This window comes from Hyperolius riggenbachi, chromosome 3 (genome assembly GCF_040937935.1).
Source record: "Hyperolius riggenbachi isolate aHypRig1 chromosome 3, aHypRig1.pri, whole genome shotgun sequence".
NCBI lineage: Eukaryota > Metazoa > Chordata > Amphibia > Anura > Hyperoliidae > Hyperolius > Hyperolius riggenbachi.
In genome coordinates this window covers 33,248,641-33,274,136 of record NC_090648.1, presented here as the reverse complement: position 1 = coordinate 33,274,136, position 25,496 = coordinate 33,248,641, and the positions used below count along the sequence as shown (strand labels likewise).

The 25,496-nt window shown below is 46.7% G+C and overlaps 1 protein-coding gene across 1 annotated transcript; it reads left to right on the top strand.

Annotated features, from left to right (window-relative positions):
• Positions 1–485: 485 nt before the first annotated feature.
• On the top strand, positions 486–25,013 carry LOC137562007 (zona pellucida sperm-binding protein 3-like). The gene is made up of 9 exons (XM_068273350.1): positions 486–542; positions 3,907–4,084; positions 6,020–6,138; positions 18,478–18,581; positions 18,685–18,862; positions 18,937–19,057; positions 19,942–20,033; positions 20,957–21,087; positions 24,790–25,013. The coding sequence occupies exons 2-9, from the start codon at positions 3,929–3,931 to the stop codon at positions 25,011–25,013; spliced, it is 1,125 nt and encodes a 374-aa protein (XP_068129451.1). The 5' UTR covers positions 486–542; positions 3,907–3,928.
• Positions 25,014–25,496: the final 483 nt, after the last annotated feature.

The window sequence follows — 25,496 nt, the reverse complement described above, 5'->3', positions numbered from 1 at the left end:
ATTTCTGTGTGTTGTTGTGGGATGCGGCAGGAGCATCATTTCCCCACCACAACACAAAAATTAGATGTAAAACTGGTCTTAAGGAAAACTCGAGATGTTTGTCAAATCCTATTAGGACACAGATGCATGTTCTGTATACAATGACCAGCCTCTGTGTCCACCCCCCCCCCCGGGCTCTGCTGTCCCCATTAACCTCCTAGGCGGTAGCCCCGAGCTAGGAGCTAGGGTCGGGGCGGAAAACCGCAGCTAAGGCCTCCTTTCCAAGAACTGTTGATAGGCAGTGAAATGCCTCTCAAACTCTCACAACTGCTAACTGCTGCCTAGTAACTGCTTGTTGCTGCCTGGCAACTGCTCACTGCTGCCTGGTAACTGCTTGTTGCTGCCTGGTAACTGCTTACTGGTGCCTGGTAACTGCTTACTGGTGCCTGGTAACTGCTTACTGGTGCCTGGTAACTGCTTGCTGAGCACACAGCTCAACAGGTCATGGAAAGGAGGCCTTATTTTGCTCAATGCAATGAGATGCAAATAATTGTAATTTGAGGGTAAGAACACACTAGGCATAAACGCTAGCGTTGTGGAAAACACACATTACAAGTCAATGGGCCACATGAAAAAATACAAATTGTTGCATTCTGTAATGTGCGTTTTTAAAAATGCTGGTCTTGCTGCATATATTTCCAAAACGCATCTAAAACGCACATAATGATAGTCAGTGGTGACGCAGAGGTATTGCATTATAGTGCGGTTTTATGCGTTGTGTATGTTTTGTTTTTTTAAATAAAACCAAGTTTGATGTATTTCCGCTTCCTGATGACTTCCTAGTGATTTGCATAAAAAAAACACATGCAAAACGCATACAAAGCACATATGCAATTTATATATGCGAACCACAAACTCATTAACATGCATGCAAAATGTAAGAAAACGTATGCGCTGGGAAAAAACATAAAAGCACAGAAACCGCACGGAAACCTCCTCAAAACGCACAAACGCATATGTAGCAAACCGCTACCTTTCCTGCACTGCCTAGTGTGTTCCCAGCCTGAGGCACTGCTATGCAAATTTTATATGAAAATATATGCAGCTTAAAGGGAACCTAAACTGAGAGGGATATGGATATTTTCTTTTAAACAATACCAGTTGCCTGACTCTCCCGCTGACCAATTTGCTGCAGTAGTATCTGGATCTCACACCTGAAACAAGCATGCAGCTAATCCAGTCTGACTTCAGTCAGAGCACATGATCTGCATGCTTGTTGAGGGGCTGTAGCTAAAAGCATTAGAGACACAGGATCAGCAGGAGAGTCAGGCAACTGGTATTATTTTATAAGGAAAAATCCATATCCTTCTCAGTTTAGGTTCCCTTTAAGGCCTCCTTTCCACGGACTGTTGAGCTGTGTGCTCAGCAAGCAGTTACCAGGCGGCAGTGAGCAGTTATCTGGCAGCAGCAAGCAGTTGCCAGGCAATAGCAGACAGTTGTGAGAGTTTGAGAGGCATTTCTCTGCCTATTAACGCAGCAGGGGAGCAGTAGATTTGGGTGCATGAGACAAGTGGACAAAAAGGGCGCCCCATTCACTTCCATTATAAATATCGTTTAATGGGCGCCGAACAGGGAAGAAAAGGCGCCGGAGATTATTAACGTTTTAACAAAGGCGCCCGGAGATTTTTAAGGATTTATAACTATGTTTGTGATGATTTAACTTTATAAAATGAGCCCGTGACGAATAACGTTTATAAAGATACTAAATCACTATTTCTAAAACATTTCTAAAACATTATTATCCACCCAAAAAAATAAAACATTATTATCCACCCAAAAAAATTATTTACATTTTTTTATTTACATTTTTTATTTATTAATCTCTGTAAAACATTATTATCCATAGGGGTCTTAGGTTTAGGCACCACCAGGGGGGGTCTTAGGTTTAGGCACCAACAGGGGGGTCTTAGGTTTAGGCACCAACAGGGGGGTCTTAGGTTTAGGCACCAACAGGGGGGTCTTAGGTTTAGGCACCACCAGGGGGGGTCTTAGGTTTAGGCACCAACAGGGGGGTCTTAGGTTTAGGCACCAACAGGGGGGTCTTAGGTTTAGGCACCAACAGGGGGGTCTTAGGTTTAGGCACCAACAGGGGGGTCTTAGGTTTAGGCACCAACAGGGGGGTCTTAGGTTTAGGCACCAACTGGGGGGTCTTAGGTTTAGGCACCAACTGGGGGGTCTTAGGTTTAGGCACCAACAGGGGGGTCTTAGGTTTAGGCACCAACAGGGGGGTCTAAGGTTTAGGCACCAACAGGGGGGTCTTAGGTTTAGGCACCAACTGGGGGGTCTTAGGTTTAGGCACCAACAGGGGGGTCTTAGGTTTAGCACCAACAGGGGGGTCTTAGGTTTAGGCACCAACAGGGGGTCTAGGGGTTAGGGATAGGTACAGGGAGGGTTTTTAATAAACGTAAATATAAGTTTCACTTTACAAACAGGGAAGATTAACGTTTTAAGAATTGCCGATCTCATACACATTATTTAGTGATTTAAAAATTCTTAAAACACTATTTGTAAACGAAATTCTACACAATATTTCTATAAACGATATTTCCATTTAACGTTTATACCACGCGCCCTTTTTTCCCGACGCCCTTTTCGTACGTACGCTATTAGCAGTCTGTGGAAAAGAGGCCTAAAACTAGACCAATCAAATTCTGCTGAGGTGGGATTTGTTTGGTCCATTCTGAAGCTGCATACAAAATTTGCATAATCCTGCTTGAACTTAATTATTTGCATGTCAATGACCATCCTGAGGCCTCTTTTCCACGAACTGTTGAGCTGTGTGCTCAGCAAGCAGTTATCAGGCAGCAGTGAGCAGTTACCAGGCAGCAGTTAGCAGTTGTGAGAGTTTGAGAGGCATTTCACTGCCTACAAACAGTTTGGGCTCTATTCTCAAAGACTTCCCGCATGCGGTAAAGTACATGCGGGAAGTTTGCACCCAAAATACCGGCAAGTTGGGATTCTCAAAATGTTCCGCATGTTTTTTCCGCATGCGGAAAAAGTGTGATAAAAGTGCGGGATTCATGCGGTAAAATTTCCACAAAAGTCGGTATTTTCCGCAATAAAAGATCAATTCTCAAAGATGTTCAGGCGCATCATTTCTTCGTTAATTACCGAATTTTTATCACCTACAAGTAGTAGGTGATATATTCCGCATCCCATTGACTTTAATGAAGTGTGGAGGCTTAAGGGCTGTGCTTGGTGGACTTTAACTTTTTTTTTTTAAACACTTTTTCATGCGACCTTTTTACCGCATGATTCCCGCATGAATAATGCCTGTTTCCGCATCTTTTTTCCCGCATGCGGAAAACATGCGGAAAATGTTAGTGAATGCTGAAAAAATGCGGAGTTTACCGCTGGCGGGAATTTAGCGCTAAAATTTTGCGGTACTTTTGGCTCTTTGAGAATAGAGCCCTTTGTGGAAAAGAGGCCTGAGTCAGGAGATCATTCAGCTGGATGTGATGAGTGTGAATTGGCCCAGCTGGGGGAGGGGCTATCAGTTGCTGGTAGGGGTATAAAGAGAAGGTCTCTGCTCCTCCCTCATTGTGCTGTTTCTCCTGCAGTCAGGATGGGTCTGGGTGGAAGTAGATGGTGCAGTTGGCTGCTAGTCCTGACTCTGGTCTATGGGCTGGGGTATGGCAGTGCTAGGGATGGGGGCCTGGCCAGAGATAGGCGGCAGCAGGATTGGTGGAGGGAGTACCAGAGGTTCTCACCTGCTCAGGGCTCTGCTAGAGCTTCTGCTAGGGACTTTGCTCGCCCAGTGGTTGGGTTTGGCTCCAGAAGAGGTGGTTCTCCCTCTGGGTGGGGTTCTAGCTTTGGTGGTCTCCCCAGGCAAACAGTGCAGCAAGTATCCCTGTCTTCTCCCATCAGCCTCCAGTGTGGAGAGGATGTTATGGTGGTCAGTGTGAGCAGGAATTTTTATGGCAATGGGAAGCTGGTGAAGCCCTCTGATCTGACTCTGGGACCCCAATCCTGCCAGCCCACCTCCCAGACTTCAGATACTGTCGTCTTCCAGAATGCCCTGCAGGACTGCAGCAACCCTGTCCAGGTAACCACTCTCTACAGCTTCTTTGTTCTGTTCCTTTAAATATGATTGTGTGCTGCATAGTACCAGGAGGGCCGGAGCCCACTAATGCAGCTGTCTGCTTTGCAGCATCTGTAACACTGATGTCTAACTGAAAAGTGGACAAAACTGCATTAGTGGGCTCAGGCCCTTTATGGCTGTCTCCCAATGAGTCTTCAGTCTGCCTTCACTATTAGTGATGTGTAAAGGTGGCCATACACTGATAGATTTGTCTAATCTGACAGGAGTCTATCTGATGTGTGCCGCACACTATGTACAGATTTCCAATAGATTTCAGAATGAAATCTATTGGAAATCAGTTGAAAATAGATTTAAATGCATTACTGCACCATTAGATCCAATGCAGCTCTATGGGCTGCTGGTTTGCTGCTAGCAGCAGATTGACCTAGATTTTCCATCCTGTCAGATAAAATTGATCGCTGTTGGCTGCAGATTGATCAGGGCGGGTACTACTAGCTTGTACATTCTTGCTCCTTCTATGGTGGCAGAATACTGAGAGGCTACATTGAGATCCCTTCAAGGTGTCCATTACGGATACAATCTTTGTTGTACAAATCTATGCAGTAGAAGGGTAAACGGGTGCGTTAGGCAGTTGCTCATAAGATTGTAGTTTAGAGGATCTGTAACATTGATGGGCGAGAATAAATCTCACTTCAGTGCTTATATTCAGCAGGGGCATGTGTGCCCCTGCTAAAATGCCGCTATCCTGTGGCTAAACGGGGGTCCCTTACCCCCAACCCCCCCTGCAAAATCTACAACCAATTTGGTCGTAGCTTTTGCTGCTGTTGAGGCAGGGCTAACGGCTGCAGCCCTGCCTCTCAGCGCCGTCTATTAGCGGCGCATCGCCGCCTCTCCTCCGCCCCTCTCAGCAAAGAAAGACTGAGGGACGGGGGAGAGGCGGAGATGCGTGCTGACAGACGCGTGTGAGGCAGGGCTGCGGCGGTTAGCCCTGCCTCTATGCGGAAGAGATCCCCCGCAAAGAACGGGGGGGGGATTTGAGAGGTAAGGGACCCCCGTTTAGCCGCGTGATAGTGGCGTTTTAGCAGGGGCACACTTGCCCCTGCTGAACATCAGAGCTGAAGCGAGATTTATTCTCGCTTCAGACTCTTTAAGCTAGGCCTCAGTAGTGTCTGTAGGTTTTGTTTAGTCTTGCAGCCATCTAAATTTACTCTGCAGTCATGGCAACAGTATTAGAGTACAGGCTGACTAAGTGCCTGCCGAGCTGGGACTAATAACACCTGCACTATTCCACTTACTGTCAACAGACCTCCAGTTTCCCAGTTGGCAACAGTGTAATGGAAGCTTGGTTCACTTTGAGCCACAGTGAAAATGACCCATTTGGCATAGGCAGTTCAGTGTCAGCAGGTTGGGACTTTGTGTGAATGGGCGGTGCCTTGCCATTTAGAAGCATGAGATCAGTTTGGGCAGGTGATAGAATGCCTCTTATTTGCTAGTAGTGATCATGTGCTAAAGCAGGAGTTATCACAGCAAATCAGAGCTTTGCTATCAGCTGATCAACAAATAACATGCTTTCTCCATGAGTTCCAAAACAGGGCATCACTACTTCAGAATGTTGTGTACAAACATGGCAGTGATGCACCTGTTGGTGCTAAAGATTTTGCCACGTGAACTTTTTCAGAATGTAGGTCAAGAGGGCAAAGCCTGCTGAAATCAAGAGCTTTTTACTCTTAAGTCCTTTGAAATTATTTTGTCAACTTATTTATGATAGAATGAGGGGAGGGGGGGGGGGATTGGGAGATAAGAACTTGGTCCATTTCCCAACCTCTGTTGATGTAAGGCCCAAATGGTATATTAGAGCTTGGGAGGCAGTGCTTTAGTTCACCTGGTTTGTTCTAGGGGTTTACAAACATTGAATTTGTGTTGTATTTTTCCGTACAGATGAGCCAAGACTGGGTCATCTATTCTACCAGCCTGTCCTACAACCCAACTGCCTCCAGGGATGTACCAATCATCAGGACCAACTCAGCTGTGGTCCCCATCCAGTGCTTCTACCCTCGGTGAGTTCTATACTAGCCACTCTTCAATGCAACAAATTCTAGAGCCATTTGAAAGTTCCTCCTTCCACCCAATGATCCAGAAAATAATTTCCTTACTGGAACACCACATCACTCTAATTATTTACAATAGATTCCAGCAGGTAACCTATTGAAGAAAAAAATCACTGCATTATACAACACATTGGCCTGTCAATCTGACAAACTTGGTTAACCCAAATTCCAGGATGGCTGGATTAATACATGGTAGATCAGGTTCTGGTCACATATGGGCTTAGTGTGGATGCCTTGAACAATGGTGGAAGGAACAATGACCTGTGTATATATACTATTTACATATATAAACTATCCCTAATCCAATGGCAGCTGACCATAGCAATGTTGCTATCCTAGTCGAACATTCTGGGGTATGAGGAAGCTATGGTGAAGTTTGTGCAGGTAATGTTCTGGCTGATGTGGCTATGACTGAAGTATGGAACTCAACAGTGCCCTCCAGTATACCACCATCCATGGCACCCTATTAGTTCTGTTTAAAGTGACAGTTCAGGTATGTACTGCCAGCAGGTGTGGGAAAACTAAAATTGTACAAATGACTTGTCTCCATTTTCTTAACACCAACCTTCCTGAACAAATGACTGTTGCCTCTTAGAGAAACTGATCTTCATCCCAATCAGTAGCTGATACCCCCTTTCCCATGATAAAGCTTTACGTTGTCTCCAATAGACCAGGGAGGGGGGGGGGGGGGTCTGTATGGCTGATCTTGTAGTGAAACCCCTCCCACCATGTGGTCAGGACCATGGTGCTGACATCACACTGTGGGAGCCTTGTTGCATTGTGGGAAATAACAGCTGTTTTCAACTGCCAAAAAAGCAAGCAGCCTCACCTTCCACTGACATCACCAGGCAGCAGTAAAAATGTCATGATAAATGTCAGAATTTAAATCCGGGAGAGGAAAGGGTAACAATGAGCAAACACTAAATCATTTATGCATAATTGTAAAAATTAAGCACTTTTGTTTTTCACTGGAGTTACTCTTTAACTGAGGCAACCTTTGCTTACAAATTGTCAAAATTCAGTTGTAATGAAACCTCTGGTTTAAATGGCCGTTTTGACTGAGCCTGTCCTGCGAAGCTTTTGCTTGCTGCACTGGTTAATGGTAACAGGGATTGTCAATATAGTACTAATGCTCAAATGCCCATGCAAACTTCTTGATTTTAAATTGTGCAGCTTGAAAAGGAACTGAGCCAGTGCACTAGCTACTGCATTAAGTACATTTTCATGCTTTGTAAACTTTCTTAACCCTTTAGCAGCCAATTTACAGGCTTGCATGTGCTCCAGGCCAAGCTTATTTTAGCGCACTTATTGTATTGCTTTCTAATTAGTACTGCTGTAAAGTGTATGGCCAGTGCCACTTGTCACTAAGGGGCAGTGTGAAGCAATAGGACTTCTGCTTTCAGTTTCTATATCTTCTGCTAACAGAGATCAAAGCATTCCAAGAATTTACAGCACAAAGTCTGACAGGTAAAAGTGCATTTATCTCAAACAAGAGAACCCCATTGAAGCTATTAATGGCATCTCACCTGCCATCCCTGGTGGCAACTGAACAAAGGATGGCTTTAGATGTCTTCCCTACTAAACCCCTGCTACTCCTGGGAGGGGGAAATGGCCAGAACTAAACCTGTAAATCTTGTCCTGAACTGTTCTGCTCAGACCCACTTCCAGCTGTTGCTCCTTAGACTAGTACAGATCACTGAATCTTCTGCCAAGTAGATTTGGCACATAGCATCAGTATTGAGGCCAGGGCTGGATTTACCATAAGGCACTGTAGGCACATGCCTACAGGCACCTGATTGAAGGGCAGCTCACTCCCCTCCCTGCTTATACAGCATCCTGAGTGTAAAGGAGAGGGTACTCACCCAGCTCTCAGCATTCCACTGACAAGATCTCACTTCAATTGGGGCATCTCTAGCTACTTTTGAGTGTACTTCTGGCTACCTATGATGGGTGGGAGAAGTGACAGCCAGCACAATTGTTGTGCTGTTTGGTGGGTTTGTGGGTTCATGGAGGGTGAAATGTAAGGTGCCTATAGGCTCCTGTGAGGTGAATCTGGGCTTGATTGAGGCTACATTCACAGTGGGACATTGTTGCTTTATAACTCTATCGCATGATAGTAGCAACAGCCTAGCCTTCCCGGACATACACCCCCCCTTACAATAAAACACTGGACACCATAGCTGGATTTAATAGGCCAAAGCAGCCCGTTTATTTAACCAACATATTCAAGAACACAAAACTTGAGAGAGCCTCGGTAAGGGTCCGAGATTCTCTTTTTTTTAGTTGAAAACCAGGATAACTGGCAAGCAGTCTGTAACCGGCCCCCGCCGCAGTCACTGGCTCAGGGACAGCTGCATGCCTACTGAGTAACTCTCACTTGCTGAGACCATAACGGGGTGATTCGCACCTGAGGCAAATCCCCCCCCCCCACCACAAATCACGCAATCTTCGGAGCCCTTACCCCCTCCACCACGAACTGGCGTGACCCCTTCATGCCAGAGAGGCCCACACCCTCAAAGCTCTCTGAATGCCCTCCTCTATACCTAGTGCCCATAAATCTGACCCAATCTCATTCAAGTGAACCCCATCACTGCTATGAATTAGATGGAGATCAGTTTCAAGCTCTACATGCCTGATCGCCCCCCCCCGTTATGCACCGCAAATCTCGCCACCTCCTTATTTAGCTTGACCCTTGCCTTGTTAACTCTGCTCACTGACCTCGCCAATCTCCAAGTAGCTCTGGCTACTACATCTGACCATACCACTACTGTGGACGGAAATTCCCTCTTGATTCTTAAAAAAATCAAACTTGATGTCCCTAATTATGGCTCTGGTGGATTTTGATGCCATATTGTTGCCCCCTACGTGCAGTACCAGCACATCTGGGGCCCTATCCCGATCAGCATGTCTGCGGATCTCAGGCAAGACACGCGCCCAAAGCATACCTGGGAAACCCAGCCAACGGATACGGATCTCGTGTCGAGGGAAACCAAGTTGCCGCCCCTCAGGGCGGACCGCCGCCCTTCTTGCACCCCGAGCAACGTAGGAGTGCCCGAATATCCAAACAAGTGCTGGGTTTTCTGCAAAACACAACGTAAAAGAAAAACAAAGAACAAAGCTGAAAACGAACACCGTTATCAGCTGCTTTACATCAAATGCAGTCTAACATAAGATCTATATCTCATAGAATCCCATCTGCCTATTCTCTTGACTGCCTCCTCACCTAGTCCCCAATGCGACGCCTCGGTCACCACCTATACAGAAGGAGTGAGAGGCAAACTCGCCGGGGGAGAAGCCCGCGCTCTGAAGACACTTGCGAAATATAGCCGAAAACTGAAAGCGAGTTAAAGGCGAACTGCCTTGTGCGCTGAATCCGGCCTGGACGAAAACAAACGCTAAACGTTCTCCCGTGGGCAAAGCAAGCCCCCTATCTGAAACAGCGTAATAACTTTTCCTTTACCCAGACGGTCCGTCTTTGACTTCCGCAATAACATGGACACCGATCCCTCCTGAACCGACACATCTTCAGCAAAGATGCCTCCCACTACCGCTTTTGACCTGCTCACCAGCTCTCCCACCCTAAACGCACCGAAAAATGCCAAAACAAATGCCGTGCTGAAAAGAATCACTTCACTCTGATCCGAGCATATACCTTGCAAGGCTAGCACAACTGTATTCAAAACCTCAAAAGTAACCGGGCGTCTGGAATCCCTACTTGTGGAACTCATCCTGAAACCCTTCATCGCCCGCGCTACCTTAAAATCCTTAGACACATCCTTCTGACCCCTAAGTTTGAACAGAAAAGCCAATGCCGCTAACTTCTTAGACATGGTCGCAGCTGACGTGCCCTCCAAAGTTTTTTTTTTTTTTTTTTTTTTTTTTTTTTTTTTTCCCCCCCCCCCCCCCCCCCACAAAATACAGGAGCAGGCACACCCGGTCTTCATCAGTTGAGCAGTCCCCGACCTGAGCCATCAAAGCGTCCCACGCTTTCCACACGTGCGCGTACGCTGCCCATGATCACTCTGACAGAGACCTCCTGATCAGCTGAGATATCACCCGAAAGGAATCGTCCACATCCTCTCTGGACAGGGAACCCACACCTCTTCCGCTGTAGGCGCCGCTGCCCGGAACTTGTCCCACTGGAAGCGAGAGAGGGCATCAGCAATAATGTTGTCGACCCCCGGCAAATGCACCGCAAAGATGCAAATATTCCATCTCAAACACAACCAACTGTCTCATTACTCGAATTACAGGTGGCGAGGAAGCTGAAAACTTGTTCACAGCCAATACCACGCCCAGATTGTCACAATTGAAGCGAATGCGTTTATTCGCCAAACGCTGCCCCCACCGATCCACTGACACGACTATCGGGAATAATTCCAATAACACCAAGTTTTTTTTGTAAATCCTGCCTCCACCCACGACACATCCCATGGGGCGGCGCACCACTCACCTGCCATGAAGGCTCCAAAACCATGAGCTCCGGATGCATCTGTAAATCCATGTCAATTACTCACCACCTCCATCCAGAGGGACCTACCGTTAAATTCCTGCAAAAAGGTTAGCCACACTTTTAAGTCCTCCATATCCGCTGTCAACCGAATCCTGTGATGAGGAGAGGAAATGCCAGCCGTGGCGCTCGACAGGCGCCTGCAGAAAATATGGCCCATAGGCATAATCCTACAAGCAAAGTTCAGTTTGCCCAGCAAAGATTGCAGACTCCTCAAAGCTTTCGCTTCCTCACTGCCTCCTGAATGGTGAATTGTAGGTCCCTAACCTTGTCAAGTGGTAGACTACACTCCATGGCCACTGTGTCAATCTGCACACCCAGAAACTTCAATACAGTGGTGGGACCCTCCATCTTGGCTGTCGCCAAAGGAATACCAAAATCATCACAAATTTGGTACATCGCGGCTAAGGCGGAAGAACAATCTGCTGAACCCACCGCACCCATAAACAAGAAATCATCCAAGTAATGTATTACGGATCTTACCCCCTGAAACTACCCGAACAACCCACTCGACAAAACGGCTAAATTTCTCAAAGGAACAGGAAATCGCGCAACCCATGGGAAGACAAAGGTCAACAGTATTTTTCTTCCCAGACAATGCCCAGCAACTGAAAACTGGATGGATGCACTGGCAGCAATCTGAAAGCAGACTCAATGTCTGTTTTGGCTAACAGGGAACCCTGACCCAACTTCTTCACCCAATGGAGTGCTACATCAAATGACGTGTATTCAACTGATGTGACCTGCTCAGCCAGGCCATCATTAACCGATGACCCTCTCGGATAAGACAGGTGATGTATCAAGCGATATGTGCCCGGCTCCTTTTTTGAGACCACCCCCAACGGTGAAATTATCAAACCTGCCAGCAGGCAACTATCAAATGGCCCTGCTACCCGACCAGCCGCAATCTCCTTATTCAGTTTCATGGCCACCACTCCCGGCAAATCATTTGCCGATCGCAAATTCTTATGGAACCCCTCCCCCCGTGACGCACATTGGCTGGGAATGACAAATCCCACTGTAAACCCCGTCCGCAAGAATATCGCATCTTCCGTATTAGGGTATTTACAAAGGAATGGCTCAATCCTTAGAACTCTCACCAGCGTCTTCCCTCTTGCTTCCAGCATCTGACGCCCTGCCTTTTTTCTGCTTATAACATCTGGACACTGGGTGTGATCCGCCGCACCCAGAACACTCGTGCTTGAAACAGCACGAGCGACCAAATCTGCATGTGCCATCGCTAAATTGCCAGCACAACCCCTTGGTCCTATTGCCCGGTTTACCGGAGGGACCTGTACTGTCCTGTCCACGAAAGGACTGTGGCCCGGTGGATGGAATCATCAAGCTCATCCACAATTCAATATCTTTGTGGTTCCAGCACACTGACGGCCGAACCGCCTTTCTCTGCCTGAATGCTTCATCGTACTTAAGCCAAGCATCACCGCCATACCTCCTGTATGCCTCGCCGATGGCATTCTGGTAACAAAAAAGCGCTGAGCAACACTCGGGGTTCTTTTCCCCAATTACACATGCCAAAATTTCTAAAGCTTGCAACCAATTCTGAAATGTGCGTGGTATCAATCGATACCGACGCCGCCCCTCTTTTTTGGATTCATTCGATTTCACCTTATCTAAATTAAACTTGGCCAAGTGAAGCAGATAAAAAAATCTCCACAAACTCACCCTTCCAAATGCGCTCACGCACCTCGGCCTTCAGGTGAACCCCTAGTGGCCCACTAGGGCACACGTACATCTCTGACTTTGCCGCATCAGCTAACCTGATCACCTCAGTCTCCCGACTTCGCACCCTCCCCCGAAGACTCGCTAGTCTGCACCGCTACTTCAGTGCTGCCCGACACCACCGAGGGTACTGCCGACTGAGCTGGTACCTGCTGGACACCCGTACCTGCCACTACTGCCCCCGGTGCAACTGCCAAACCTGCCTGCGGCACCACTGCCCTTTCGACCCCACCTAACTGTTGCAACCCCGCCTGTGGAGCCCCCCATAGGGGGACCTGTGCTTGCTGACCCGCCCAGACTCCTACTGGTGAACCGAGAGCTGCTGGGAGTACCTACCAGCAAGTTTCTCATGCCAGCCATAAATGACTCTAGCGCAGGGAGAATGTGTGCCTGTGCTGCTAACCCTCCTAAATGCAACGATCTCCCTTGCACGACAGACCCCACATCACATGATCTATTGGCAAACTGATTAATGATGGTGGCCTCACCTGGTGGTGCAGGGGTGACAACCTGCCCGACCATTGCTCCGGATTCTGAAGTGTCGCCTCCAACTCTCCTGTCTGGCGCCATGCCACTGGGCCCTGTGACTGGCCCGCCTTGCTGTATTCCTAGTGCCGCCTGCACCACACTCCGCATGCCCCTGGTGTCAGCCTCACTCCCCGCGGTGGATGCCGCATCTCCCGCTCTCCTGCCGCTGCTGGTGGAGGCCTCCTCACAATCTCCCCTGCTGCTGGCGGATGCCACATCCCCGTCTCTCCCGCTGCCGCTGGTGGATGACATGCTGCCCTGGGAAGCTGAATGGGCCACCGCTGCACTCTGTGAAGAGGCGGTGCCCGCACGACTGGAGTCGCTGTTCTCCTTCTTAGAGGCGCGTGAGGCCTGCTGCCTAGCGGCCGCCGCCCCGTCTTGTCCGCCGTCTGGCCCCTCCTGCTTCCACCCGCCAAGCCGTTGCTGGCGCTCCTTCCCGCTGACCCACCTGCCGCCGATTGCCTCTTGGCAGGGGGTGCCTGTTCCTGGACGGGGCTCCCGCTCCTCCTTTGCGACCTCGTGGTCGGCTCCGGGCTAAGCCTATCCGGCGGTCTGGATGTCCTCCTCCCTAGCTGCTGGTCGCTGGACCCCGCATCCATGGCCGCCAACTGGATGTTGATCCACCCTGGACGCTGCCTCCGCTCAGGATCCGATCCACCAGGGCCTCAATGTCGGACATTTTCGCCAGGCGAGTAAGGTCTGTCAGCTTCTTCTCCTAAAGTCTGACTGGCTGTCTCCGCCCCCGCCTCCTTCAAAATCCCCCAGCTCCTCTTGACTCCTCCTTTCCTCACACACACTTCCCATGCTTAACCCCTTTCTTCCCAGGCAGGCTACACTATCATGTGTAGGCCTTCCTGACTGCGCTACGCTACACTACACTTTCCAGGCCTCTTCTTTACAATGGAAAGTGGTAATGCACATTTAGGCTGCGTTGCCATCATGTACAGTAAAACAGTCAATTAAGTGTGCTTTCGTGTACCTGGTAACATGTGCGTTACCATAATGCTAAACCTTAAAATGCAATGCTAACATTACACTGTGGCCATCCCATAGGCTTAGCAATGCAGTAAGCTGCATTATAAGACTTTATAACACAACTCTGCAATGTCCCACTGTGAATAAGCCGTGATTGAAGTTTCTAGATCTACCCAGAAACTTGAAAATGCAGGTCTAGCACTTTAATGAAAAGTGGATCTTAACCACTTGCCGACCGCCCACAGCCCATGGGCGGCGGCAAAGTGGATGCCTTAAGGAGCGCAATACGCCTTAGGGCGTTGCGTCCTTTTCCTATGCCGGGGGAGCGATTGCGTCATTGACGCGCGCTTCCCCGGCAACTGGCTCCGCCCACCCGCCGTAACATCCCGCCGGCCATACGGAAGCGCCGGCAGGATGTTAACCCCACGATCGCCGCTACAGTGTATAATACACTTTGTAATGTATACAAAGTGTATTATACAGGCTGCCTCCTGCCCTGGTGGTCCCAGTGTCCGAGGGACCACCAGGGCAGGCTGCAGCCACCCTAGTCTGCACCCAAACACACTGATCTGCCCCCACCGCCCAGTGATCGCCCACAGCACCCCTCAGACCCCCCCTGCCCACCCCCAGACCCCTGTTTGCACCCAATCAGCCCCCTAATAACCCATCAATCACTCCCTGTCACTATCTGTCAACGCTATTTTTTTTTTATCCCCTCCCCTGCCCCCTCCTGATAACCCCCCCCCCCTGTGTACTGTATGCATCTATCCCCCCTGATAACCTGTCAATCACCCACTGTCACTGCCACCCAACAATCAGCCCCTAACCTGCCCCTTGCGGGCAATCTGATCACCCACCCACACCAATAGATCGCCCGCAGATCCGATATCAGATCACCTCCCAAATCCATTGTTTACATCTATTCTCTCCTCTAAACACCCACTAATTACCCATCAATCACCCCCTATCACCACCTGTCACTGTTACCTATCAGATCAGACCCTAATCTGCCCCTTGCGGGCACCCAATCACCCGCCAACACGCTCAGATTGCCCTCTGACCCCCCCTTATCAATTCGCCAGTGCATTAATTACATCTGTTCTTCCCTGTAATAACCCACTGATCACCTGTCAATCACCTGCCTATCACCCATCAATCACCCCCTGTCATTGCCACCCATCAATCAGCCCCTGTCATTGCCACCCATCAATCACCCCCTGTCACTGCCACCCATCAGATTAGACCCCCATCTGCCCCTAGGGCACCCAATCACCCGCCCACACCCTCAGACCCCAGCCCTGATCACCTCGCCATTGCATTACTTGCATCTATTCCCCCCACTAATCACACCTTGAGACACCCATCAATCACCTCCTGTCACTACCTGTCACCCCCTAGCACACCTACCCATCAGATCAGGCCCTAATTTGCCCCGTGTGGGCTCCTGATCACTCGGCCAAACCCTCAGATCCCCCTCCGACCCCCTTCCGATCACCTCCCCAGTGCATTGATTGCATCTATTTTCCCCTCTAACCACCCCCTGAGACACCCATCAATCACCTCCTGTCACCCCCCTAGCACTCCTATCCATCAGATCAGGCCCAATACAACCTGTCATCTAAAAGGCCACCCTGCTTATGACCGGTTCCACAAAATTCGCCCCCTCATAGACCACCTGTCGTCAAAATTTGCAGATGCTTATACCCCTGAACAGTCATTTTGAGACATTTGGTTTCCAGACTACTCACGGTTTTGGGCCTGTAAAATGCCAGGGCGGTATAGGAACCCCACAAGTGACCCCATTTTAGAAAAAAGACACCCCAAGGTATTCTGTTAGGTGTATGACGAGTTCATAGAATATTTTATTTTTTGTCAACAGTTAGCGGAAATTGATTTTTTATTGGGTTTTTTTTTTTTCACAAAGTGTCATTTTTCACTAACTTGTGACTAAAAGTAAAATCTTCTATGACCTCGCCATACTCCTAACGGAATACCTTGGGGTGTCTTCTTTCTAAAATGGGGTCACTTGTGGGGTTCCTATACTGCCCTGGCATTTTAGGGGCCCTAAACCGTGAGGAGTAGTCTAGAAAACAAATGCCTCAAAATGACCTGTGAATAGGACGTTGGGCCCCTTAGCGCACCTAGGCTGCAAAAAGTGTCACACGTGGTATCGCCGTACTCAGGAGAAGTAGTATAATGTGTTTTGGGGTGTATTTTTACACATACCCATGCTGGGTGGGAGAAATCTCTCTGTAAATGGACAATTGTGTGTAAAAAAAAAAAAAAAAAAAAAAAAAAAAAAAAAAATCAAACAATTGTCATGTACAGAGATATTTCTACCACCCAGCATGGGTGTGTGTAAAAATACACCCCAAAACACATTATACTACTTCTCCTGAGTACTTACCAAACACACAATTGGAGAACCTCACTCCCAAACAGTTCTCTGCTGCTTTATAAAGCCTGCAGGCTGCTTATAAGCCAATGAAAAGTGCACACATAATACACCTAGCTTGCAGTGATAATCAAGCAAAAGCTGAGCAAGTCAGCCAGTCAGTTGGAGAGGGCTTCAGTTGCATATAGACAATGGCTATATGACCAGCAGGGGGCACCAGCGTGCAGGATATTCCCTCTCATCTGCCCCCCTCCTAACTAAACTGCATGGGATACTACAATAATTAAAAACAATGGTGCATGAGCCAGCCTGGGGCCCCAGGAACTCTCACTGCCCGGGGCCCCAGAACCAGCATCTAACACCACATGTGAGCGCAGCCAAAACCTTGGAGCTGCCACATCCAAGGCCTGTCTCCTACTGCTCTAAAACTTCTTCTGAGTACGGCGGTACCACGTGTGGCACTTTTTTGCACCCTAAGTGCGCTAAGAGGCCCAAAGTCCAATGAGTACCTTTAGGATTTCACAGGTCATTTTGCGACATTTGGTTTCAAGACTACTCCTCACGGTTCAGGGCCCCTAAAATGCCAGGGCAGTATAGGAATCCCACAAATGACCCCATTCTAGAAAGGAGACAACCAAAGGTATTCCATTAGGTGTATGGCGAGGTCATAGAATTTATTTTTTGTCACAAGTTAGCGGAATATGACACTTTGTGAAGAAAAACAATTCAAATCAATTTCCGCTAACTTGTGGCAAAAAATAAAATCTTCTTTGAACTCACCATACTCCTAATGGAATACCTTGGGGTGTCTTCTTTCTAAAATGGGGTCATTTGTGGGGTTCCTATACTGCCCTGGCATTTTAGGGGCCCTGAACCGTGAGGAGTAGTCTTGAAACCAAATGTCGCAAAATGACCTGTGAAATCCTAAAGGTACTCATTGGACTTTGGGCCCTTTAGCGCAGTTAGGGTGCAAAAAAGTGCCACACATGTGGTATCGCCGTACTCGGGAGAAGTAGTATAATGTGTTTTGTGGTGTATTTTTACACATACCCATGCTGGGTGGGAGAAATAACTCTGTAAATGGACAATTGTGCGTTAAAAAAAAAAAAAAAAAATTTGAATACATTGTCATTCACAGAGATTTCTCCTACCCAGCATGGGTATGTGTAAAAATACACCCCAAAACACATTATACTACTTCTCCTGAGTACGGCAATACCACATGTGTGGCACTTTTTTGCACCCTAACTGCGCTAAAGGGCCCAAAGTCCAATGAGCACCTTTAGGCTTTACAGGGGTGCTTACAATTTAGCACCCCCCAAAATGCCAGGACAGTGAACACACCCCACAAATGACCCCATTTTGGAAAGTACACACTTCAAGGTATTCAGAGAGGGGCATGGTGAGTCCGTGGCAGATTTCATTTTTTTTTTTTTGTCGAAAGTTAGCAGAAATGGAAACTTTTTTTTTTTTTTTTTTTTGTCACAAAGTGTCAATTTTCCGCTTACTTGTGACAAAAAATATCTTCTATGAACTCATTATGCCTCTCAGTGAATACTTTGGGATGTCTTCTTTCCAAAATGGGGTCATTTGGGCGGTATTTATACTATCCTGGAATTCTAGCCCCTCATGAAACATGACAGGGGGTCAGAAAAGTCATAGATGCTTGAAAATGGGAAAATTCACTTTTTGCACCATAGTTTGTAAACGCTATAACTTTTACCCAAACCAATAAATATACACTGGGTTTTTATCAAAAACATGTTTGTCCACATTTTTCGCACTGCATGTATACAGAAATTTTACTTTATTTGAAAAATGTCAGCACAGAGTTAAAAACATTTTTTTGCCAAAATTCATGTGTTTTTTTGCTGAATATAATAAAAAGTAAAAATCGCAGGAGCAATCAAATAGCACCAAAAGAAAGCTTTATTAGTGACAAAAGGAGGTAAAATTCATTTAGGTGGTAGGTTGTATGAGCGAGCAATAAACCGTGAAAGCTGCAGTAGTCTGAATGGAAAAAAAGTGCCTGGTCCTTAAGGGGTAGAAAGACTGTGGTCCTCAAGTGGTTAAGTTATATGGAATTTACAATTTTTTTTTTTTATTTTTTTTTTTTTTTCTTCCCCCTCTGTTTTTGCAGGCACGGTAATGCCAGTAGTGATGCCATCAAGCCAACTTGGTCTCCATTCAGCACCACAATGTCCAGCGAAGAGAGTATGTCCTTCTCCTTGAATCTGATGTCTGGTAAGTGGAGTTGAGAAATGAGATGGGATTGGTGGCCATTTTGGCAACTTCTGATTTTTTTTTTTTTTTTTTTTTTTTTTTTTTTTTTTTTTTTTTTCTATAGATGACTGGAATAGTCCAAGAAATTCAATAACCTTCCAGCTGGGTGACGTAATAAACATAGAAGCTTCAGTGGAAACACAGAACCATATTGATCTGATCCTATATGTTGACAGTTGTGTGGCCACACTATCTCAAGATCCCACCTCTTCTCCTAACTATAACATCATAGCAGCCAATGGGTAAGATTTGGGTAATACAGATGGAGGGGCTTCTGTGAACTTTGCTCCAGCTACAAATCATCCATGTTCTTTAGGTGTCTTATGGATGGTATGCAAGATGATGCCTCGTCGGCTTTCAGATATCCAAGAATCACACCTGACAAGCTGCAGTTCTCAGTTGATGCCTTCAGGTTCTTGAATGTAGACCAGTCAATGGTAAGGAGTTATCGTCAGGGCCGGTTTAAGCAACAATGGGGCCCCCGGGCAAAATAAACCTGGGGGGCCCCCCAACATATACCCCGGAACAAAAATCGGCATTGGGGGACCTTTTTTGCAGCTGGTATAGTCAGGGTTTGAAGCCCCAATCGGTCAGAGCTCCACATTCTGGCTACCTCAGCCTGCATGGGGGACAAGGGGTTAAAAAGTTTCAGGAGGGGGGACCCCACAATTTTTTTTTTTTTTTTAATTCCCACTCTAAACAGAAAAAATTGGGAAAATAGGAAAAAATGCCAGGGATCTTCATACAGCTATATTGCGGCTGTATAGCGATCCCTGGCCAAAGCGCTGCGTATAGACCCCCTGGAAACCCGTCAGGAAATTTATTGCGCTTTCGTTTGATGCATGTAAAAATACACTACCGTTAGGTTTGCTACTAAAAGTTACATTTACCGCATTTAAAACTATACTTTTTTCCTTCTAAATTTTAAAATCTATTTTCTCAAACTATAAGGTCTTTTTGAAAAATTGTTTTTTCCTCTTATTCCTAATGATCTCCTTACCATATCCTGCAAATTTAGGGTTTCTAGCATTTAAGGTGGATTTGCTATTAACCATTAAAGTCGGCAGGTTTTTAAATGTGTTTTTTTTCCCTTTGAAACTTTAAAATCGATTTTCTCAAACTATAAGGCCGATTTGAGAATTTTTCCTCTTGTAGCCACTGGGGGCCCCTACAATCTCTGGGGCCCTGGGGCAGCTGCCTCCTTTGCCTTAATGGTAGCGCCGGCCCTGGTTATCGTGCTGCTAAACCCCTATGGTCCACCATAGAATTGAGCATGGTATTTTGTAAGGTTTGATTACTAATAGGAATCTTCCTATTTCAGATCTTCATCACCTGTTATCTAAGGGGGGTTCCAGCTGAAAAAGTGCCAGACTCCATTAACAAAGCCTGTTCCTACAGCAAATCTACCAGCAGGTGAGAAGTCAAACAACTTGCATTTCATGTCTAATATTAGGCAGATGTGATGTGTGATGTTCGCAGAGTACCACTCAGCCATTTAACTATTGCTTTGAGGGCACAGTCATGTAATGGTGCATAGCTGTGCTCATAGCCAATGTAAGCTTGTTTCTGATTCTGGACTGGAGCACCTCAAACCTTATCCTGCATGTCCATGCTGTAAAACCTTCTCAAGCAGTCTCTTGGCTGTTTTAAACTCAAACAGGACTGTTTGACCAAGTTGGTCAACTAGCTCAGAAGCTCTTTCCTAGATAGTCTTAAAGGGAACCTTAACTGAGAGGGATATGCATGTTTCCTTTTAAACAATACTAGTTGCCTGGCAGCCCTGCCAGATCTCGTTAGCTGCAGAAGTGACTGAATCACACACCTAACATGCAGCTAATCCAGTCTGACTTCAGTCAGGGCACCTGATCTTCTGCATGCTTGTTCAGGGGCTGTGGCTAAATGTATTAAAGACACAATCAGCAGGAGAGTCAGGCAACTGGTATTAAAGTAAAATCCATATCCTTCTCAGTTCCCTTTAACTGTAAAACAATAAGACTTAGTGATATAGCAACAGGGGATGCAGAGGTTGTGACTGCATCAGGGCCCTTGGGCTAGAGGGACCCAACCTCAAATGCAATGCTGGCTCTCTATTGTTGCTGTGCTGGTAATGACTTATATGGATGCTTTGCATAATAGACCAACTGTCCCACTGCCTCAGCTTATACCTGACGCTGTGTATGACCTTGGCAGGTTTGTGGCTCACCATATTGATACTGCTGGGGGAGAATCGGCAATGTTAAACTTGCATTGGGGCCCAAAGCTCCATAGCTATGTTACTACTCATACAGTTTTTCTCTTGATGTTTTTGTGGCTAACCCTGCCATGATCTGTTTCAGCTGGACTCCTCTAGAGGGCTCCAATGCAATCTGCCAGTGCTGTAGCACAGGAACCTGCAGCAGTCCTCCTCCTGGCCAGAGCAGAGGATGGGGTGGAAGACCAAGACAAGGGAAGAGAGACCTCTCAGCTGGTGAGTGAGCTCCTACAGTGACTCTCATGAGTTGTGAACCAGGCAATCTGTACATCCTCTTCTGGGTCTTGATGGAAGCAATGTGGCCTGGTCAGTCAAGAAGCTAGATGACTCCATGTCATAGGGTTTGTACTGTAGTAGGTTATACCTCTAGTCCAGGTATGTTAAAGTGAACCTCCAGACTAAAAATCAGCAGCACTGAATACTTTGTGTTTCTTTATCAGGTTCACATCAGAACTGTTTTTCCTACCTAAGCCTAATTTTTAGCTGCTTAGAAGCTAAGCTCCGCACCATCAAACTGCACAGGCATTTTGCCCCTGATGCTGTGCAAAGCATGATTTTTTTTTTTTTCTTGTTGCCTAGCATCTGGGAGAGCTGATCAGGACAGTTGGAACTGTCTCATTCCCTGTCACCTCCTTTCAACCAAAAAGATGGCTGCCCCATAATATCATACACATTAGCCTGTTTTAACCACTTGCTGACCGCCCACAGCCGATGGGCAGCGGCAAAGTGGACTCCGAATACACCCATCGGCAGTGCGTCCTTTCGGCTCTGCGGGGCAGCGATCGCGTCACTGGTGACGTGCACTGCCCCTGGCAACATCCCGCCGGCCATACGGAAGCGCCAGCGGGCTGTTAACCCCTGATCTGCCGCATATAATGCGCTTTGTATTGTATACAAAGTGTATTATACAGGCTGCCTCCTGCCATGATGGTCCCAGTGTCCGAGGGACCACCAGGGCAGGCTGCAGCCACCCTAGTCTGCACCCAAGCATACTGATCTCCCCCCCCCCCCCCCCCCCCCCAGACCCAATCACCCATCAATCACTCCCTGTCACGATCTATCAACGCTATTTTATTGGGTTAGGGCCTAACTGCACCCTTGGGACTCCTGATCACCCTCAGATAACCCCCCCCACCTGTATTGTATACATCTATTCTCACCTGTGAATTACCCACACCATCAGCTCGCTTGCAGACCCGACGTCAGAACCTCCCAAGTGCATTGTTTACATCTGTTCTCTTCTCTAAACACCCATCACTCACCCCCTGTCACCACCTGTCACTGCTACCCATCAGATTAGACTCCTATCTGCCCCTAGGGCACCCAATCACCCGCTCAGACCCCAGCCCTGATCACCTCGCCAGTGCATTGATTGCATCTATTCCCCCCCCCCTCTAATCACACCGAGACACCATCAATAACCTGTAACCCCCCCCCAGCACAACTTCCCATCAGATCAGGCCCTAATTTGCCCCGTGTGGGCTCCTGATCACTCGGCCAAACCCTCAGATCCCCCTCAGACCCCCTTCCGATCACCTCCCCAGTGCATTGATTGCATCTATTTTCCCCTCTAACCACCCCCTGAGACACCCATCAATCACCTCCTGTCACCCCCCCCCCCCCCCAGTACTCCTATCCATCAGATCAGGCCCAATACAACCTGTCATCTAAAAGGCCACCCTGCTTATGACCAGTTCCACAAAATTTGCTCCCTCATAGACCACCTGTCATCAAAATTTGCAGATGCCTATACCCCTGAACAGTCATTTTGAGACATTTGGTTTCCAGACTACTCACGGTTTTAGGCCCGTAAAATGCCAGGGCGGTATAGGAACCCCACAAGTGACCCCATTTTAGAAAGACAACCCAAGGTATTCTGTTAGGTGTATGTACAGATTTTTTTTTTTTTTTTTTGTCATTTTTCACTAACTTGTGAAAAAAATAAATCTATGTACTCACCATACACCTAACAGAATACCTTGGGTGTCTTCTTTCTAAAATGGGGTCACTTGTGGGGTTCCTATACTGCCCTGGCATAGGGGCCCTAAACCGTGAGGAGTAGTCTAGAAACCAAATGCCTCAAAATGACCTGTGAATAGAACGTTGGGCCCCTTAGCGCACCTAGGCTGCAAAAAAGTGTCACACGTGCTATCGCCGTACTCAGGAGAAGTAGTATAATGTGTTTTGGGGTGTATTTTTACACATACCCATGCTGGGTGGGAGAAATCTCTGTAAATGACACATTTTTGATTACACACAAATCAAAAATTTATCCATTACAGAGATTTCTCCCACCCAGCATGGGTATATGTAAAAATACACCACAAAACACATTATACTTCTGAGCACGGCAGTACCACATGTGTGCCACTTTTTTTTGCAGCCTAACTGTGCTAAAGGGGCCAAAGTCCAATGAGTACCTTTAGGATTTCACAGGTCATATTGAGACATTTGGGTTCAAGACTACTCCTCACGGTTTAGGGCCCCTAAAATGCCAGGGCAGTATAGGAACCCCACAAGTGACCCCATTTTAGAAAGACACCCCAAGGTATTCTGTAAGGTGTATGACAAGTTCATAGAATTTTTTTTTTTTTTTTTTTTTTGTCACAAGTTAGCGGAAATGTGGTTTTTTTTTTTGTTGTTGTCATTTTCCACTAACTTGTGACAAAAAATAAAATCTTGTATGAACTCACCATACCTCTCAGTGAATACTTTGGGATGTCTTCTTTCCAAAATGGGGTCATTTGGGGGGTATTTATACTATCCTGGAATGCTAGCACCTCATGAAACATGTCAGGTGTTCAGAAAAGTCAGAGATGCTTCAAAATGGGAAAATTCACTTTTGGCACCATAGTTTGTAAACGCTATAACTTTTACCCAATCCAATAAATATACACTGGGGTTTTTTTGTTTTCTTTTTTTTTTTTTTTATCAGACATGAAGCACAATAAATTTGGACAAAAGTATAGAGAAATTTTACTTTGAAAATGTCAGCACAAAGTAAAAAAAAAATAAAAATATATATATATATATATATATAATTTATTATCCCCACGCTGTATTAGTGACAAGAGGTAAAATTCATTTAGGTAGTAAGTTGTATGACCGAGCAATAAACTGAGAAAGCTGCAGTGGTCTGAATAGAAAAAAAGTGCCTGGTCCCTAAAGACTGTGGTCCTCAAGTGGTTAAAAAATGGGATGGGTAAGATTATAGAACCTACTTTAATTAACATAACATAACTTAATGACAGTGTTTGTTTAGGCAGAAGTTCCCCTTTAAGACCTGGTAGTGTGTTCACTGGCACAATGTATTCAACACTTAAAAAATCCTGTAAGGGAAAGTGGTCAGGAATCCTTTGGTATGTAGAAGGAATATTTCCTGAATGCATGGCCAGCCTCTCTCCATGCCCTAACTCTGACAGATCACTCTACCATATAAACAAGGGAGAAACTGACATGGCACTCATAGTATCAACACTTGGATGTTTTTTCGTACTTCCTAAACCAGTGCAGATGTACTTTTTACATCTTGTGAATTTCTCTCAACATTTAACTTGGCCCAACTTTATCACGGCAAGCTAGCTGGAAAGTATCATGTATTTTTAGTGTCTAGCCTTATTGCTTGGGTATTTTCACATTGCCTAAAATGAGCATGTGCTTCCACTAGTGATATAGTTGCATTGGCTGGATAGTATCAGGTTAAGAGCTCTGACAGACCAGGGTTCACTTCTCGGCTCTTCCTGTTAAGGAGTCCTTGGGCAAGATTTGCCAACTCTACAGCCTATAGAGGACACCCTAGTGGCTGCAGCTCTGGTGCTTTGAGTCCACTAGGAGATGAGCACAATATAAATGTTAGCTTGCATGTTTACTTGTGGTGCATGTTTGGCACTGATCCTAACATTTTGGTGTTTCAAATAGGTGCCCAGAAGGAATCTGAACAAATGGTGACCACACTTGGACCTCTGCTTATCATTGGACCAGAAGCAAGCCGTACTTTCGTGGTGACTGAAGAGTCTAACCCTGTGGAACTCTGGGTGTTGGTGGCTACTGGGGGTTTCAGCCTTCTTGTTGTCCTAGTTTGTGCAGTGGTCATTGGCAAGTCTATGAGAAGACCACAGTATGCTGTATCCATGGAAAAATAAACTCTTTGCTCATTTAACCTGGTGATGGAATCTTTTTTTCTGCTCTCAAATATTCTGCTTATCAATAGTCCTAGGTCAGAGATGGCCAACCTTGACACTCCAGCTGTGACAGAACTACAAATCCATCATGCCTCTGCCTCCCCAAGTTATGCTTGGAGTTGTCACAGTATTGCAATGCCTCATGGGACTTGTAGTTCCACCACAGCTGGAGTGCCATGTTAGCCATCACTGTCCTAGGTGCAGGGGCATAACAAGACTTAATAGGGACCCCTGCAAAAAGATACCATGAGGGGCCTTAGAGTGACCAGATTTTTGTAGGCTCAACCTGGGACGGGGTGAATTGGGGAGGGGGCGCCGAAAAATAGGAGGTGCGGCCGATTTGGTGTCTGCAGCGCGCGCAAAAAATGGGCGTGGTCATGACATTATGTGGGCGGAGCTAACAGTGATGCAACAGCGAGGCATAAAGCAGTGTTTACACCGTGA